The 18,388-nt window shown below is 47.4% G+C and overlaps 1 protein-coding gene across 1 annotated transcript; it reads left to right on the forward strand.

The window, feature by feature from the left end:
• Positions 1 to 6,277: 6,277 nt before the first annotated feature.
• COPS8 (COP9 signalosome subunit 8) lies at positions 6,278 to 12,709 on the forward strand. The gene is made up of 8 exons (XM_021536098.4): positions 6,278 to 6,382; positions 7,176 to 7,246; positions 7,996 to 8,044; positions 8,218 to 8,350; positions 9,145 to 9,252; positions 9,485 to 9,547; positions 10,668 to 10,709; positions 11,347 to 12,709. The coding sequence occupies exons 1-8, from the start codon at positions 6,305 to 6,307 to the stop codon at positions 11,424 to 11,426; spliced, it is 624 nt and encodes a 207-aa protein (XP_021391773.1). The 5' UTR covers positions 6,278 to 6,304; the 3' UTR covers positions 11,427 to 12,709.
• Positions 12,710 to 18,388: the final 5,679 nt, after the last annotated feature.

An 18,388-nucleotide genomic window follows, 5' to 3' on the forward strand; every position in this document is an offset into this window, starting at 1 on the left:
CCAACGTAAGAAGCCACCAAGCAATGGGAAGTGACCTCTCCATCCCAAGGGCTCTGATAGCCTGGGGTGTGCCTGCCTGTGCTATGAAATATTTATTCTGTGTGGCACCCTTGATTGCTTTTCCAACTTGTTTCTCCCCCCCACCCCGCTCTCGTTTTATATCCACTTCTCTTCCTTTTCAGACCCGCCTTATTCCGGGAATTATGGGAAAAGTGTGGCAAAAATCCGGAAGGGGTTTTTAACTGTGTTTTAAGAAGTACTTCCCCCGTTGCCATCCTGCTGACAAAGACTCTTTTAGGATTCTGTGATTCTATGAAAATTTACAGCAAACTGTGGGGTGCAGCATCGCACTGGCTTCTTTCAAATTCAGAGAGATGCAGGATCTGGTCTAGGGATTCCTACAACCTGACTGCTAGGACTTATTCTGGAATTTTCTGGCTTACACCATGCAGATTTGAGCCAATCCTTGGAAATCAAAGAGCAAACAAGCAACACATTTCCTCTTCCAGTGTCACCAAAGTATCTCCTCAGAAGGAGCTTCACAGAAACATTTAGGTTGGAAAAGTCCAACCTGTGACCTGTCCCCTCCTTGTCACCCAGCCCAGAGCACTGAGTACCACATTCAGGACTTCCTTGGACACCTCCGGGGACGGGCACTCCACCACTTCTCTGGGTGGTCCCTTCTGATGCCTGACCACCCTTTCCATGGAGAAATTCCTCCTGCTGTCCAACCTGAATGTCCTCTGGAACAGCTTGAGGCCATTTCCTGTTGTCACTGGAGAAGAGGTCAATCCCACCTGGTTACAATCCTCAGCTTCTTCTGAGCCAGGACCCTTGTGCGGGATGCAGAGCTGCAGGACTGCAAGTGTCCCCTCTTTGGAGTGCCCAGGGCCGCACACAGGGGGTCCCGTGCTGCATCCCGGCTGCGTCTCCTGCATCCCGGCACAGCTGGATGGAGAGCCCGGCTGCTGGAGGCAGGGCTGGCGGAACAAAGAGCCCATTGCCACGGGGACTTTTGAGTGATGGAGAGCAAAGCCCGGCAGCTCCCCGCAAGCGTCGGGGCCGTGAAATCCGATTCGTGCCCCTCGGCGGCAGCGAAGGGACCCGCGGCAGGGACGGGAGCGCGCTGGGGCGGCGGGCAGGGACAGGTGGCCGCGGGCTGGGAAGAAGGACCGTAACGAGGCGCCGCGGACACAAGATCCTCTTTGTTCGGGTGTTAGTGGAGTAGAAGAGTGGCTGCGGGAGAGGTCTCGGCACAGCTGCCTGAACTCCTTCCCTCCCGGAGATCAAAGCCCGCCTTTCTAATTGCGGCTTTTCTTGCGCTCGCCCGAACACTCGCCCGCTGCCCCGGTGGCTTTGGCGGGGGACAGGTGTTTGTTAACACGCGTGCCATCACGGGGGATTAGCGGATTTAAAAGCGAGCCCCGGGAGACACGGCGGTGCATCGCGCTCCTGTTAAAAGGAGGGATGCTGAGCCGCGCAGGGAGGTTTCTGCAGGAGCGTCTGCCCCTCTTTCACAGGAGAGGGAAAGGAAGAAGCCCCTGCGTTCACAATGTGAGTCCTGTGCATCGTATCCTGGTGGAAGGGCGTGGGCTGGAGAGGGGCTTCTGCACAGGGATGCTCCGTCCTGGAAATGCCCCAGCTGGAGCAGGGATCACTCACTCCATCCCCCGAATGCTCCCTGACTGCACCAGGGACCCTCCCCAATTCATACCCTCCAACATCCCTGCTGGACCAGGGACCCACCTGCTCCATTCCTCAAATGCCTCAGCTGGAGCAGGGATCCTCCATCCCCCAACCACCCCGTGCTTGACCCGGGATTGTCCTACTCCATATCCAAAAATATCCCATGCTGGATGCTTGATCCCACCCTACAATGGACCAGGAATCCCCACGCTCTCTTTATCCCCTGGAATTTGGGGGTTTTCAGAGATTTCCAAGCGAAGGAACTGCAAGGTGGGGGAACAGTCAAGAGAAGAGCTGTTACATTGCTTAAAGGTACCACAGCTCCTTTCCATGGAGGATTAAAATATGTGGAGAGCAAGAACTGCTGGCCCAGGAGCCAGGGAGGGGACAGAAACTTGGCTGAGGATCCCGGAGAACAAAGCAAAAACAGGAAAATGCACAGACAAGCCTGGAAAGTCATAAAAACAAAGTTTAGGTTAAATACACAGAGGGTCTCTTATGCCCTTGGCAGGTTAATTAAAGGGCAGCTTTTGCCTCCAGAGCCTGTGGCAGGAGCCATCGCTCCTGGTTACTCACAGAGAAGACAAGAGGAGGGGGATGGAGGTGTCTGGGGTGGACAGAAAGGAGCCCAGCCAGCCCCAGATCTCAGCCCTAGGGGAGATTTGCCCCGGAGCAGCAGCAGGAGGACACAGAGCCCCACAGGCAATGACAGCTGGGTGGAAAAGCCTCATCACTTCCAGCTACTCTGGTCACTTTTTGGTCTCCTACATATCCTCCAAGCTCCTCAGCCTCTCTGATTTAGGGTTTGTTTTTTTTTCTTTTTACTTCATAGAATCACAGAATTATAGGATGGTTTGGAAGGGACCTTATTTAAAGCCCATCCAGTTCCACCCCCTGCCATGGGCAGGGACACCTTCCACTATCCCAGGTTGCTCCAAGCCCCATCCAAATCTGACCTTGAACACTTCCAGGGATCCAGGGGCAGCCACAGCTTCTCTGGGCACCATGTGCCAGATATTTATACCACTGTGCTGGAGTATAAACCTCTAGAATTGAGACCTTGGGTGTAAGCTGAAAAATCAAGGGTGAGGTCAGCAAAACAAACAAACAAAAAAAACACACACAAAAAAAAAAAAACCCAAAAAAAACCCCCAAAAACCAAAAAAAAAAACCAAACAAAAAAAAACCCATAATATCCCAAATATCCCAGATAGCTTCTTGTTTATTGGAGTTGAAACCAACGTCCCTATGGACATGCAATAGATTGAAAAGCTTGTTTGGGGAAAAAGCAATGATAATTTCCCACCAGCCGCTTGCCATTTCCTTTCATGGGCACAGCTCCTAAAAACGAGGCATTTTCCCCTTTGATGTCATGGAAGGAAATAACCTTCCGTGTTTGGATCCAGCCTTTGCTCAGATCAACCCAGCTATTGCCAGTCAGGCTGTTGAGGGAATGGGAAGGGCGTGGGGAGGTTCATCTTGACCCTTTAGCACCATTTTCTTTAACTTTCACATTAAATTACTGTCCTATTGTTCCATATCGCCCCATTGCATCCTAATTTCCCCACCACGAGTCTTTTGTTCCTCTACAAAGCTTTGGAAGCAGATGAGAAAAGGAAACCACTTGCAATCATCTTTCCAGAGGGTACCTCCAGATCACAGGCAGCAGCACATGGAAACAACTGGGAAAATTAAGCCCTGTCACGAAATGTCTGTTAATTTTTCTTGGAAATGCCTTGGTATTGCTTTGAAAGCTACTGGGTCTGTCCAGGATGGCAGAACTGGGATCCATTTCCCTCCCTGCTTTAAAATTCATGCAAGGCACAAACGAGTTGCTGAGATTTTCCTGCCATCATCACCAGGAGCTGAATAAAAATCACATTAAACTTACTTTACACTCCTGCAGCAGCCAGCGGCCACTGTCTTTAAGTGCTTTTTGAGCCTGTGGGCCAAAGAAAAATCAGGATGCTGTCAAGTCAAGGAGCCTTCCTGTTAATTTAACGTGGTTAGCTTTGCCAGTGGGATAGATTTTCCAACGTGCTCAGCTGTTTTATGAGTCTGGCCTCTTCTTTTGGTGTCTGAATTGAGGAGAAATTCCTGAGTGAAATAAATGACCTTGTGGTTTTCTGAGATGCTGGCTCAGGCAGCTGCCATCACCGTCCAGAGGTCCTGGGTGATGCCACCACACTGAGGTCAGGCTCCAAACAACGCCAGGAACATCTTCCACACCTCCCGGATTTATAACAACCCTGAAAATACAACAAATCTGCTGTATTTTTTCTTGGTGACTCAAAAAGAAGAGTATTCCCTTCTGGCATGTTTCCTCCCTGAACATGTTGCCACAGCCTTAAATAGCTTTGGAAAAGGGGGGAAAAGAGAGAGGGGAGGATGCAGAACATGCTTGCAAAAGGGTAGGTTCTGGCTAATTCCCTGCCAAGGAATTGCTTCCAGAGAGGGGCTGGTGCATTTGGGAGGCTTGGCTCAGCAGTGCATGAAGCAGCACTTCTTCTGTTGTTCCGAAAGAAAAATGAAAAGCAAAACGAAATGTTAAAAAAATAAAGAAACAAAAAAAACCCAACAACAACAACGAAAAACCAAAACAACAAAAAAAAAAAGCCAAAAAACCCCCTAATTCCCCCCAAATAGAAAGATTCTCTCGGGTGGAAGGGACAGCGGGATGTTTGGACGTCCAGTTTCCTTGGATTTTTAGGCAGTTTCTCTTGCAGCTAGTGCCCTCTTGAGGAAACCTCTCCTCTATTCTATTTTTACAGGGTTTTTTTCCCCCGGATGAAATGATCTCCCGGCGGGGAGCAGGAACATGGTCAGGGGCTGCGATTCTGCCCCGGCCCAACACAGCCAGCGGTGCCGGGGACCGGCTCACGCCTTCCCACCTGGACCCACCGGGAAGGAGGATGGCATCGGGATGTGGGATTGCAGCCCCCAGGAGAGGAATCCTTCCCAATTCAACGTGTTCCCGGTGGCAATCCGGGATGCTCTGACCCCATCCCCGCGGGAAGGTCCCCCACCGGCATCATCACAAGCTGCCGCCCTCTTTGCTCCCCTCCTCGCCTCCCGAAAACACGAGATAATTGGGAACGGGAGCAAAAGGTGAGGACAGTGCTCCTCTCAGATGTCCGAATGTCAAAGCGACGCTGGCACAGAGCTGGCGGCTACAAAGGGCCGTCGGGATCGATGCGGCTGGCGGGGACGGCAGCGGGATGAGAGGTTGCTTCCCGGGAAAGTGATGCCTGAGCCGGCGGAGCAGCAGTGCCATCGCCTGGACCCTCCTCCAAGATGCTGTGCCTCAGGCGAATCCTAAAGTGAACACAAACACACGTTAATTTTGTTTTTCCACAGCCAAAACCTCTCCCGCAGCGCGGGGACTCCGTGGCAAAGGGATCAGGATTTACCCCACTCTTCTTTTTTTCACCCCAAAAGTGTGGAGGACTCACGAGTTTCACAGCGAGGTGGTGCAGCTCTTGAGCACGGCTTGGGAAAATTCCCTGCGTGAAGGATAAATGGCTTGGGGAATGATTTTTAGGGCAGTGCTGGGGATGGAGGATGGTGGAAGCGCTGGGGTCAGGCTTTGTTCAAGGAATATGGAGAGGAGGATGATGATGGAAAGCAAACCCGTTGTACCAGAAAAGGAAAGTTTTGCAGAAAATGAGCCCTTCGGGCTGATTTTACCCTGAAAATATGAATTTACATCTGCGGCCCCAGCAATACCACTGATTAGGATATTGGTGCTGCATGTTGGGAAAAGCGTGAGCTCTGAACAGGCTCCCCGGGGAATGGTGACATTCCCAAATCTGCCAGGGCTTAAGGAATGTTTGGACAAGGCAAAGGCTGGGATTGCTGGAATAGGTGTCTGTGCAGGGCCAGGGCTGGACTTGGTCCTTGTGTTTAACCCAGGGTACTCCATGCCTATGGCCTGTCTCCAGCAGCCGGCAGCGGGTTTCACAGGAAACAAAGATAAAGGAACCCAACTGTAAAAACTACTTCTAAAGCCCAGCACCAACAGGTACAGAGCTGGAAAAGCACTCCCTACCCCTTGAGAACAACCCTTACGTACATGCAATAAGGGATGTGCAATAAGGGATGGAGGGCGTCCGCCTCACGCAGCGCATAAATGCGGCAGATACGAAGAGAAAACCGTATTGCACGCCAGGCACACTCATTTCTTTATAGGGCGCGGAAAGTTGGCTTGTCACACAGAAAACAAAGGGATTTTAAAGGGCTGTAACCGCGGCCGCCCTCAGGCGCCGCGCGCCCCCCTCAGCCCCTCACGGGCTCGGCCACGCCCCGTATTGGTCACGCCCCGGATTGGTCACGCCCCCGGATTGGTCACGCCCCCGGATTGGTCACGCCCCAGCCACGCCCTCTAATTGGTCACGCCCCCGTATTGGTCACGCCCCCGGATTGGTCACGCCCCCGGATTGGTCACGCCCCAGCCACGCCCTCGGATTGGTCACGGCCCCGTATTGGTCACGCCCCCGGATTGGTCACGCCCCCGCGGTCCTCCAGGAGCGCCGAGAGGCGGGCGGGAGGCGCGGAGGGGAAGCGGAAGTGACGTCATCGCGCGGCGCCCGCTGCGGGCGGGCGGCGCCGTGAGGGGAAGATGCCGGTGGCGGTGATGGCCGAGAGCTCGGCGAGCTTCAGGCGGCTCCTGGAGCAGTGCGAGACGCAGGAGCTGGAGGTGCCGCGGGACGGGGGGCGGGGAGGGGTCTGTGTCCGTGCGTGGGAGGTGGACAGGGTGCGTGGGAGCGGGGGAGGGCTCAGTGTTTGAGCTTGCCCCTTGGGCTCGCCAGAGAGCCCGTCGGAAAGTAGCACCTTGCAGATAAATGGGTGTTTCCGTATTATTATTCGCGTCGCTTCAGAGGGAATGGAGGGAGTGGTGGAGTTTGTGGGTTTCCGTCCTTCTCGTGGCTGAGAAAATGAAGGTATCGATCAGGGGAGTGCAGCCCTGAGCCAGGCTCGTGGAATTACCCTTAGAACGAGTTTAATGTGGCAGCTTTCACTGGGAGCTCCCTCTGTGCTGCTTTACGGTCTGTTGTCCCTTGATAAAAGGCCCGAAGCCTCATTGGAAATCTTTGCAGCTTTCAAATTTTTTCACCTTTTTTATCGCTCCTTTATTTCCTCCTTGCGAGCGCTGCTGAGGTGTGGCAGGGGCCGAAGCTTAACTCGAGGTTCTTGGGAGGGACGGAGAGGCTTTGCTGTGGTGGAGTGGCCTGAGCTGAACGTAATCGAAGTGGGCGGGTGATTTAATTTCACTTTCAACAGCTGCAACTCCTATGAGCATAGGAAGATGGAGGCTTATTTATTCCCCCCCTAGAAAATTGCAAAGACCTGTTACATGATGTGAGAAAAAACATAAATAAAGCTCAGTCATCTTGGGAGTGTTCAGTTTATGTAAAACCTGGCTTGGTGCTGCGTTTTGTATCACATCCCCCTTTAGAATCTGCAAGCCAAGAATGTGTGTGTGTTTTCAGGCCCCTGGAGGAATTGCCACACCCCTGGTGTATGGCCAGCTGCTGGCTCTGTACCTGCTGCACAACGACATGTAAGTGGCTTGTCCCAGCCTGTGGCACTGGCTTTGTCACCAGCACGTTGGGAATGGGCTCTGGGATTAATAAAAATGTTGGTTTTATGGAGAAATAATAACAATATTCCCAAGAATCGAGTCTCTTTCACCCCTTGATCTGTCAAGAAAGCTGTTCTCCTTTCCTGTGTGGGAATTTGGGAATGCAGTTCCTTCAGTGGTGAAATTGGCTCCTCTGGGAAGTGTTAAACATTTCAGAGATTTGTTTTGTAGCTCTTCAGGGCTGCATTTGTTTTAGGTTGGATTTGGGGTTATTATGGATTTATTGGTTTGTTTTGGGTTGGATTTGTTCCTTCTGTTTAAATTCCAGCAGGATAACTCTGGACCATCCCTGTTAAACATGAGTGTTACTATTGGCTTGAAGGAGCTAAATCTGCAGGAATTCCTGGGAATTTGGTTTGGGGGGGTTATTCCATGTCTCTGGGTGTACTTAATGCACTAAACTTGAGGTTTTGGGGAGAAGTTGCTTTCCCAAACTGGTGTTAAATGAGGCAATTAAAGAACTGTTGGTTGTGTTACAGCAGTGCAGTGTTGTCTGCTGGAGAGCAGCTCTGCTTTTCCCACTTCAGTATCCAATATTCCTTCCTGGAAAGAATATTTTTAAAGCACTGAGAATATTCATTATAGCATCTGGACAAACCTTGTGGTGTCTTTTTGCTGCATATGGTGACTGAGAAGTATTTTTCGTCTTTCTATTTATTTATTTTTAGGAATAATGCACGTTATCTCTGGAAAAGAATCCCTCCTGCTATCAAATCTGTAAGTATTGGGCCAAATTTACTTCAGAAACCTGCTGGTTTTGTTGCACAGCAATGTTCTCTGAAAATATGGGGGTGGAAATGGGTTTTTGCATAAGGATTTTCTTCTGGATTAATACTGGCTTTTGTTTTTGGTTTTTTTGTGGTTTTTTTTTTTTTTTTTGGTCACAACAGGCAAATGCTGAACTTGGTGCAGTTTGGTCAGTGGGACAAAGAATCTGGCAGAGGGACTTCCCAGGAATCTACACAGCAATCAGTGCACATCAGTGGTCTGAGACTGTCCAGCCAATCATGGAAGCACTCAGAGGTACAAGCTGAGCAGGGAATTGCCTGGAATTATTTATGTCTGCTCCAACAGAAGCAAATTGTCAATTGTGAAAAATCAGGACAACTGTTGCCAAGTTTTTGTAGGTTTTACTAAAAGGTTTTCCGGTGTCGGGTGTAAATAAATAGCTCTACAAAACCTTGTAGAAACAAGTAAATTGGTCTTAGTAGGATTCTGTTTCTGTGTATTTTTTGACACTGGATTTTCATAAACCATGTGGTTTGTTCTGTAAGAGCAAAACAGACCATAAATCACCCAGTTTTATCAGACTTCTAACCAGGGAACTTGGCTTGGCATTTCAGAACCTTGTAGGACTTAGAAAGTGGTTTTTCAGTGAAATGTTTTCCATCTTGTGTAATGGTAACATGCAGATTCTTGCTCCTAGAGGGCAGTGCAGACTGCTAAAAAGAGGTGTTTTGCAAAACAGGTTCCCTAAAACTGCTTTTTAGATGCCACTAATTAGTAACTAATTGCTGGCATATTGCCATCAGAGGATGCAGAGTTCCCTGAAGTGCTTTACATGCTGGTGGTGCAGCCCAGGATGCTGCAGGCTGCGCTTGGAAGTTCAGTGTAGGCTCTGAGGGGCTTTGTCCTGGCAGAGAACAAGCTGTTGTCTCTTGCTGCTGACTGTGAGCTGTGGGAAGGGAGGGGGAACTCCTGAAATGCTCACTTGAAGGCTGGTAGTGATTTTCCAGAGGTGGTAGAATTGAGGAAATGTTCTCAGCTTTCCCAGCTCTGGAGATGAGTCTCTTGTGTCCTGTGTTCTCTCTCCCTAGATGCAACCAGGAGACGAGCCTTTGGACTGGTTTCCCAGGCTTACACATCAATAGTTGCAGATGATTTTGCAGCCTTTGTTGGCCTTCCTGTAGAAGAAGCTGTGAAAGGTACTTGGCATTATTCCCTGAGTAATTTTTATACTGATGATAAGCTCACAGAGCTCTAAGTGATGATTAATAAAAATGTATCTACAAATTCTGAATCTGTTAAGTGACTGGGCAGTGATCAGAGAAAAAAAAAAATCTTGGTTCTGGATAATGGTTTGATTTTTTAGAAAATATTTGCTGTTAACTATCACTCTTTATTCTCCCCTTCTGTGTCTTACAAATGCCTTTCCAGGTGTGCTAGAACAGGGCTGGCAAGCAGACTTTGCAACTCGCATGGTGATGCCTAAAAAGCCAGGTAGGTGGGGCTGTTACTTCATGAAACATTCAGCATTTTCTAGGAATTAGGTGTGAAGTTTTTAATTACAGCTTTGCACAGGATTCTCTTAGATACTTTTTGGATGCTCATGCTGCTCATAAACACAGGGCATGTGTAAAATGTGAGGAAGTACAAAGTGGTGGGTTTGGTTTGGACCTACAACAAGTAGATTGGATTAATTTAAATCCTTACATTAACTTGTTTAAACAAAAGTAGACAGGATATGCTGTGATTGCTCCCTCTTCTCCTCTGCTGCTGGCTCTACCTCTCTGCAACACAAACTGGGTGACCTCAAATGATGTGTCTCAACTTAATAAAGATGAGTAAAAAGTAGACCATCTTGAGCCTAAGATTTTTTTTTTTCCTTCAGGAGAATTAGAGCTTCTTTAGGCAGGTGTTCCAAGGAGCTCCAATTGTTGATGTAATTTTCTTTGCTTTTAAAATCTAAATCTTCTTTTCTTCACTTTCCTGGTGTTGATTACAGAATGTCTGTTTCTGCAAAGCTAGGTCTGCAAAAATACTTGGCTGGTTTTTTTTCTTTTTTATAAATCTGTATCTGGCTGTGGCAAAAACAAATACTAAGGTGTAAAAGCAAGATTAAAGAACTGTTCTTTAACTGCTCTGTGCAGCTCTGGCAGAAGGAGCCAAATTACAGCATATCCAAAAGAGTAGGATATGTTAGAGTAAGAAATACACTGTTTGTATGGGCAGAGTTTTTGGGTTTTCAGAGCCCGTGATAAACAGATGCCAGGTGTTGAACTCTACCCCTAAGGGGCACAAAGCCAAGCGGAACCCTGAGATTTTATATATGAGCAGGTGGGGCTTTTATGAACTGGTTGCAAAATATGAAGAGCTTAAAAAAACTGGGAATTGCTTACATGTGGTTGTTTTTTTTCCAAAAGCAAGTGCAAGAACTACTATTCAGGCAAAAGAAAGAGGCTCTTTTGAAGTAACTATGCCTTGGATATTCTGCTTTTTAGTTTCGAAGTTGTGTGATGAATAAACAAGTTTAATTTTAATTAGCTTTTGATCCATGTTTTGTTGCATAGAACTGTTTAAAACTGTTCCACTGGGCTAATTTCGTATGTTTTTTCTCCAGGTGTGCTGGAAGCTTCCTTTAACAGATTTATTCCTTCATCAGGTATTTTTGTTTATATATAATGGATTTAGCTAAACCTGCATAAACAGTGTCAGCACTGAGTGGGAATTGAGTCCTAGAGAAGTGAAAGTTCTCACTAGCCCCCCCAAAATAAAAAACAACAGCTCACCCCAATCAGGTGCTATGTAAATGTGCTTCTCACTCAGTCACATTTTAAGCAGTGCTTGAGATTCCTGAGGTTCCCAGTTCCATAGCAGACCTCTCATGTGTTCTGCTAGTCTGATCACCCACCAGATCGTTTGTTTGGGGTCCTCAGGATAGCAGCTTGCAAGGAAAGGAACAACCAGAGAACTCCTCCAGGAGATTTCTTCTCAAGGCAGAGTACTATCAGCCCTCATTACTCAGACTCCAGTGTGTGCAGAGAAATTCTGGAGGCTGCTGACAAGTGGAACTTGTTGCAGCAGTTTTTGTGGTTAGTAACTCCTGGACTGAATGGTGCAGATAACAATTATGTCAGCTGGAGCTGTGCAGGGAGGAGATAGAGTTAATATCTGTCCCCAGGAGGCTGCTGAAAGTCAGATGCAGTTCGTTTGTTTTCCCTTACTGTTGTGATGGATGGTACTGCTGATGGATTTGCTTTCTAAATTTAATTAATGATCCATTTGTTTTATCTCTGTAGAACCTGCTCCAGTCCCACCAATTCCCAATGAACAGCAGTTGGCCAGATTGACTGACTATGTGGCTTTCCTGGAAAACTGATCACCCTGCTCCTGTGTTCAGAACAACTTGGGATCTTGTGTACTGACAGTTTTAGATCTAAGATTTTATTCTGTATCTGTTAAATGTTGCAGCGTCCCCCACTCAAAAGTGTGAAGTATCCAGTGTATGTCAGCCCCACTCCTGTTTTGCCAAAGCCCAGCTAGCAGTGAAACAATCCTTTAACTCCTGCAATATTTATTCAGTAGGTACACAGCATATACAGCAGTATTACATAGTACATTGTTTTAAATTGACTCAAAGCAGAACTGTTTTCAGGTGTGTTAGAAATGGAGAAGAAACAGTTCTCTGGTGAGTACTGCAGTGCTGTTCACAGATCTACTGCATGCTGGACTAGAGGACAGAGTGGAAGACTGCCCAGCCTCTATGTACAGAGAAAAAATATTTTGATGAAAGTGAAAGAAAACAATTTTGCAGTACTCTCTTGCAAATATTTTTGTGGCATATTTATAATTGATTTTTTTCTTGGTCTTTCTAGATTGTTAAATCATCTTGTTCTGATGTGAGAAATTTCACATCAGGCATACTTTTACAGCAGAATAATTGTTTAACAAGGACAAATCTACACTTTGAGGAAGTATTTTGACTTTTGGACATTTTTATTTGAGTGAAGTAGGACACCAGATGTTTTCCTGGGTAACCCTGCACCTTGAGACCTGTCATGTCTTGCTCCCTTTCATTATGCTGGGCCGAGATCTGCAAGAAATAACAATTACTACCTGTCTTTAAGCTTTCTGGGTTACTTTCGCAGTGATTGCAGAGGAGTTTCAAGGTTAGAGTAAGAGCAGAGCCCAGCTGGGAGGGGGGTGATGTATTATGATGCAGTATCAGTTTGAAGAGTAATTCTCTCTGTTGGAGCAGTGCTGTGTTAATCTTTGAGTTGAGAGTGGATTTTGGAAGCAAACATGAATTCTCTTGCCATTTGTGTTACATTGGTGAAAAGGCTGTGGAGAAAGAGTGGTGCTTTAAAGGGCAGTGCATGTCTCCATTTACTTCTCCCCCCTTTGTGAAATCCTGTCCAGAGGTTCCATGGAAGCTGATGAGTATGCCCTTGTGTTGTGATTGTTTTTCCAGTGTGCACTGCCTACTGTACATTCTCTTGGTGAGGGGGTGTTAGCAAGGAGGAATTACAAACTGCTCTTGCTGCCTGGAGAGCTTCCTTGATATGTAAACACTTTCTCAAAGTGATTATTTATTTGAAACCCACCTAATACTTGGATTGCTAAATTTGTCTTCAGTGATATTAAAGAACATGTTTACACTGACCTTGTGCCACTTGAGTTTTTAAATTTTCTGCAAAACAAAGGTCTGGTTTAATGAGTTTTTTTAATGAATTCTTACTGTCCTAATTTGGATAGGGCTAGTTTTTTTAATGAATTCTTACTGTCCTAATTTGGATAGTGCAGTATTTTATGCCTCGACAGTTTGTTATGCAGCAATTGTATGGTGTTGTATTAAAAAAAAAACACTGGCACCACTCAGATGTCTTAAAATATTTCTTGGTGTAAAGTGTTTGAACATCTGAGTGAAAATTTCCCTTCCGTGTACATGTCTGCACTTGCTGGTAGCACATAATCCTGCTTGGAGAAATGAAACTTGCACATAATTAAAGGAGTATTAGATACTTAATGAATGGTTATAGGAGAGGAGCAATCTGGACACTGGCAGTCTGTGTCTGTCTCAAATCAAGTATCAAACATATGTCAAATACAGTAAGTTTTATCCTGTTCTAACAAGTGGATAACTGATTTCTGGTCTGCTGTAAATTTTAAGTTGTCTTTTAGCTTTGGGTGGGGCATTAACTCATAACTTGCCTTGAGTACTGTGTACTCAGGCACACTTTTTGCCTTTTGCTACTTTGGAATCCAAGCTATTTCACCTGGATTTCATCCTCATTGCCCTTATCCTGGTTTTTGGTTCACAAATACCTGACTTCAGATGAGCTGCTTTGTGCTTCCCTATCCAGAGCCCTACCTTGGGAAGCACTGTGTGAAATATTTCCTAAAGTGACATCTTCAGGCATTTGAATCCTCACCTGGCCTGCACTAATAGGAAGTGCGCTTCCTATTATTCTGCACTAAGAGGAAGTATTTTTGTGCTTGTATTTGCTGCTTTAATTGAAGCAACTGGTGTGGGTTTTGGAGTTCTTCCAAGTACAGTGCTGAGTGGGAGGACTTTTGAGTTAAGAAACCATTAAGAATGCAGTTGGGAACAGAGATTTATGAAGGATTTGGAAAAAAGGAACTCAATTTCAATTTTCCATTTCATCTGCATCCCACATGTAATCAAACATGGTTTCTTGGCATTTTATTGTCCTCTCCTATATGGGTCAGCAATGCTCATTTACCCACAGTTCCAGTCTTTGTAAGGAAAGCTACTTGAGCTCCAAGGTGGTTAAACTAGGAGAAACTGGGTGAGGAAGCAGAAGAGCTGAGTATCCCTCCTTGCTGAAGATCCACATGGAAATGTGTGGGCTTTAATAGGAAATCCTGACAGATTTACCAGTATTTCACTGGAGCTGCCAGTGATGCTGTGAAGAAACTGAAAGCAGAATGTGCATGTACAAGTCTCAGTGGGCTTTGCAGGAGAGCACTCTGGATGTGCTCTAAGTCTGTGTTGCAGTCTGGGCTATGTGCAAGACAGTAGGGGACATTTGGAAGGAGTTCTTGAGTGAGTGGTGGGTCCTCCCTGCATCCTACACTACAGGAGCTGGCTGGACCATCACCCAGACACCACGTTGGTGTGTTCTGCTAGGAAGGACTCTCTGGGCTGGCTGGTATGGCAAAAAAGCCAAACAAACCCAAATGACAAGCTTTTCTGTCTAGTGTCAAAGAAGTTTTTTTGTAATTGACTCTCTGGACCACGTGAAGGCAAATGAGTTGCTGTTTGGAGATGGGAAGTAGATTTCCAAATACTTCACCTTCTTGGGTCATGCCAGTTGACTGGGGAAGTTTGTAACTTTATTTTTGTTTGTAACTACTTGTGCTGAGCAAAGGGAAGTAATGTGCATTCCTGGTTTCCTGAATTTAGGGTTATTAAATGCCAGATTCTTCTGTGCCTTCACAGCAAAGAACCTCAGGTTTGGAATGGCCAGGCAGTCTGGCACAACTGGGTGTAAATAAAGTCTGAGAACAGGTTCAACTTTAGGAATCAATAAGCTCCCCATCAATTCCAAAGCAGGAAATGTGGATACCTTTCTCTTGAATGTGCTCTAACGTAATCAAAGAGCAAGACTGGAAAGGGAAGGGAGGTTTTTAGCAGTAGGAACTCAATTTGGTTTTGCCATCTGGGTCTTGTTACACAAGCATAAATAATAGAAACAAACAGTGCTTAATCATGAACAGCACCTTTGTGTTGTAAGCCCCTCAAAGCTGAGGTTGGTTTAAAAGTATGCAATGAGAATCCACATGATGTGACAAGACTGATAGATCAGTGACTGCACCAAGACCTGGATTTGGCCTCTGATCCACAAGGAAGTACACACTCGTGTCTCAGGTGTTTGAGATCTGATGGATATTTGAGTTATGAGACACATTTTATTGCTTTGTCTTTTTAAGCAGCATTGAGCCTGTATCAAGTAGCACATACCAGCTCTGAGAGCTATCCTGAGCTTTACAAAGTGAGAAGGATGATGATGGCAGCACACTGTGCTTTCCTATGCTAGCTGGGATCTATGTTTAGACTGAGTTTACAAATTAACATATGGGACTTAAGTACCGCACACATGGAAAGTCTCACTCTGTAAATCAAACCTGCAGCAAAACAAAGGGAACTGTATTCAGTTCAAACATTTTACTGGTTCCAACTTGTGTGTGTTACACTTTGAGCCTGGCGCTGCATCTGATACAAGGCAAATTAATTACTCAGCTTGCCTTGCCCTTGAAAGAGTTAACACTTGGAAACAACTTGACACCTTTAGTATTTATACTTTTAAAAATTACTTGGCTGCATAAGTATTAATTGCTCCCAGATATTTAATGCTTAATGGTGTTTCTGTGGTAAATCACTACAGCAAATGGTAAAACACTACAGCCTTGATCTGATGGGTCAGCAGTGCTGAAGAAGTAGCAGATGCTGAGTAAGAGTAGGGACTCCTGTGGCTGAGGTTCAGGGGTGGAGGGAAGCCCTTTGGTGTCCCCCGAGGAGATGCCCAGTTCACAAGTTCAGGCTTTGCAGCTAGAATATCCTTCTCTGCTCTTGCTGGAGGCCATTCCCTACCAATACATGACCTTCCATTGTTCCTGGATCAAGTCTGGAGGACCTGTGTCAACAAGGCTGTCCCATGTGCATCTGACAGCAGCAAAGAGCAGGACATGTCTGCTTACAGCACTTGTCTTGGCTGCTCCTTCAGGGGGCTGCTACCATTCATCAGAGACACAGAACAGCTTCTCCTCCTACAGTTTTCCCTATCCTCTGGACTTCCCTACATGTCTGCCTTGATGTTCTCTGGGGAACCTCCCTGTTGGTGGCCGTCCATTGCCTGCTCACCAGGCACCAATTGTTGTGGTAATCTGTTATTTTACAGTTTGTTCTTCTGTAGTATGTTTTGATATGCCTTGTTATAAGATTGTAATGGTTCAATCCTGAGTTGTTTACCAGAGTTTTCCCTGCCAAAATGTATGTCAATCCGCATGTCAATCCACCTGTATACCTCCCTTGTTCCCATGTATTACCCCTGTCTGTCAAAGTGTCTTGGTTCGACAAGACAGGAATCTGCGAAGGAGGGCTAAAGCCTCCTGTGCAATGGAGCAGGTAAACCCCCTCCCTCCGAATTACTTTTAAATCAAAAGGCTCTCAGGCAAAGATATGGGAATGGGAGTAACAATTCTTTACTAGGAGAAAACTAGACAACAATTTAAAATGGCAAATGCAATCGGTACAAACAAAACTAGTGATAAAGTCCAGAACCTGAGGAGTCGGGGTGCCCGTAGCAGTCCTGCTGGGACAATTGCTCCCCTTGCAGTGGTTGATGAATTGCAGCTGCAGTGGTGATCTTTAGAAGGGTACAGTTTTCCTCTGAAGATCTGGTGGCAGTGGGGCCGGTCTTCCTCTGCACCGGGGTTGCCTCCGAGCTCCGCCGCCGTCGCCTCAGCGCGCTCCGGCTGCTTCGCTGCGAGTGCCGCCGAAGAGAGAGAGAGAGAGCTGCTTCTCTGGGAATCCCCCAAAGTAAAGAGCTGCTCTGTCCCCAAAAAGGTACCCCCTTATATCCAATAAAAGAGTGCTTGGCTTCCCCCTCTGGGTGGAACATCTCACAATAGGATGGTGTTATGTTACCAGCCCTGCATTGAATCAGTCAATGGCCCACTAACAAACCATTACCTCTTAGGAGCAAAACCGGTTCTTGGAAAAGATAACAAAACCTGCCCAACAGGTTTGCCTTCAACAGATGGCAAAATAGAATACAAGCTTATCTTACAACCCAGGACACAAAGATAGCACACTCCTTTGGTTCTGGAGTGTTCCTTGTCTTTCTTCCCTTCCTTGAAGCAGAATTGGATTGAAAGGTTTGCTCCCTCCCCGTGTTGGCTTCTATTGGGGAGCCCTTACCATGCACCCTTCCCCTAATGCTCTCCTATTGCTCAAAGGTTGTGTCCTCCCCATGTTCCCTCTACCCTATAAAAGTAGTCTGTTCAGGTTCAGATTTGTCACTTATTCTGCCCCACTTCGAGATTAAAGATTTCGAGACTCGGACAAGTGTCCTTCTCTTATTCCTTTGCCTCAGTTTCCTTGTTCTCTGTGCCTCTGCTGTGCTCCCCACACCGCAGCGATCACCGCCACCTGCACCAGTCTCGGCAGAGACTCAGGGGTGGGCACTTGCGTGTCTGCCCTGTGGCCACCAGCGGGACAGCGGCCGGCAAACCTCCATCCCATGGCCGCTGAGAGCCAGGCGCAAATTTTGTTTTGATATGAGCTGCCAAAGCCAGACACACAGCAACTGGAGCCTAGAATGAGAGGCTGGGCTGATGTTTTTTGCCAGAAAGCAAGAAGACCAGTTGAAAGAACATGAGGAAACTTAACAATGTCTCTGCAGGAGATGAACACTAGGGCTGCCCAACCATAAGAGGTGGGAGAAAGTTTACATCAGTGGGGACTCTGCCACACCTGCTGATGTCAGCACTGCCCGGGCCCCAGGGCTCAAAGCAGCATCCGTGTGCCCTGACCCACAGTTCCTTGTCCTTGTTACACCTGTGGATGGCCACAAGCTGGGAAGTGTCCTGAGGAGGCTGTGGCAGCTTCCATGGAAGGTCCCATGCCCTTCCCAGCGCGGCTGCGTCGGCAGCCCTGGGGGCTCCTTCTGCTGCACTGAGCCCACAGAGCAGGGCAGCGTTTGCTGATGGTCTGAGCCGTTCCTAAAGATCCTGTTGGGCTGTCTCAGACACTCGGGGCCAGGGATTCCTGCCAGCCTGGGCCACTTTGGCTGGGCAGGGCGTGGCCCCAGGGCAGGTGGCAGTGTGTGCAAGGGGCCCCCTTTGTGACATGGTGCAGCACGGTCACTATGGCATAGAACGGGACAGGATGGCCTTTGTGACACGTGCTGACATAGGAGCTGGCAGTGACCAGAGCACGCCACTCTGCTCGGAGCAGGCGACCGGAGAGGACGGGACAGAGCGGTGCCGTGAGGAGCCCCTGCACAGCGCGCTCGTTCCTGCCTGACCGGGAGATTTTCTGAGGCTTTACTCCTACAGGTGACCTCGTGGCAAGACCACAGGACTTGCCAGCCTGTGGCCTTCCCAAGGCTTTTCTTTTCCAAGTGCCCTTGAGGACTTGTTGACTTGGAGATTTTCCGAACCATCTCTCTAGAAGGTGCCCTCGAGACCAGACTCTGCATGGCGGGCAGATTCCTTAACCTCTTCAAAGTCTTCAGGGGGAAAAAAAAGAAAAGCCCTGAAAACACCCCAGCACAACAGCATGAAAACCCGGAGCAATTCCAGACACTGGAGGAC

Source organism: Lonchura striata, chromosome 7 (genome assembly GCF_050655825.1).
Source record: "Lonchura striata isolate lonStrDom1 chromosome 7, ASM5065582v1, whole genome shotgun sequence".
In the NCBI taxonomy this organism is placed as follows: domain Eukaryota; kingdom Metazoa; phylum Chordata; class Aves; order Passeriformes; family Estrildidae; genus Lonchura; species Lonchura striata.

Bases quoted from the DNA above. Each gene is read 5' to 3' on its own strand.
- COPS8 (XM_021536098.4), top strand. From the start codon at position 6,305: ATGCCGGTGGCGGTGATGGCCGAGAGCTCGGCGAGCTTCAGGCGGCTC. The intron at 8,045-8,217 runs GTAAGTATTGGG...TGGTCACAACAG, and splicing joins TCCCTCCTGCTATCAAATCT to GCAAATGCTGAACTTGGTGC. The intron at 10,710-11,346 runs GTATTTTTGTTT...TTATCTCTGTAG, and splicing joins CAGATTTATTCCTTCATCAG to AACCTGCTCCAGTCCCACCA.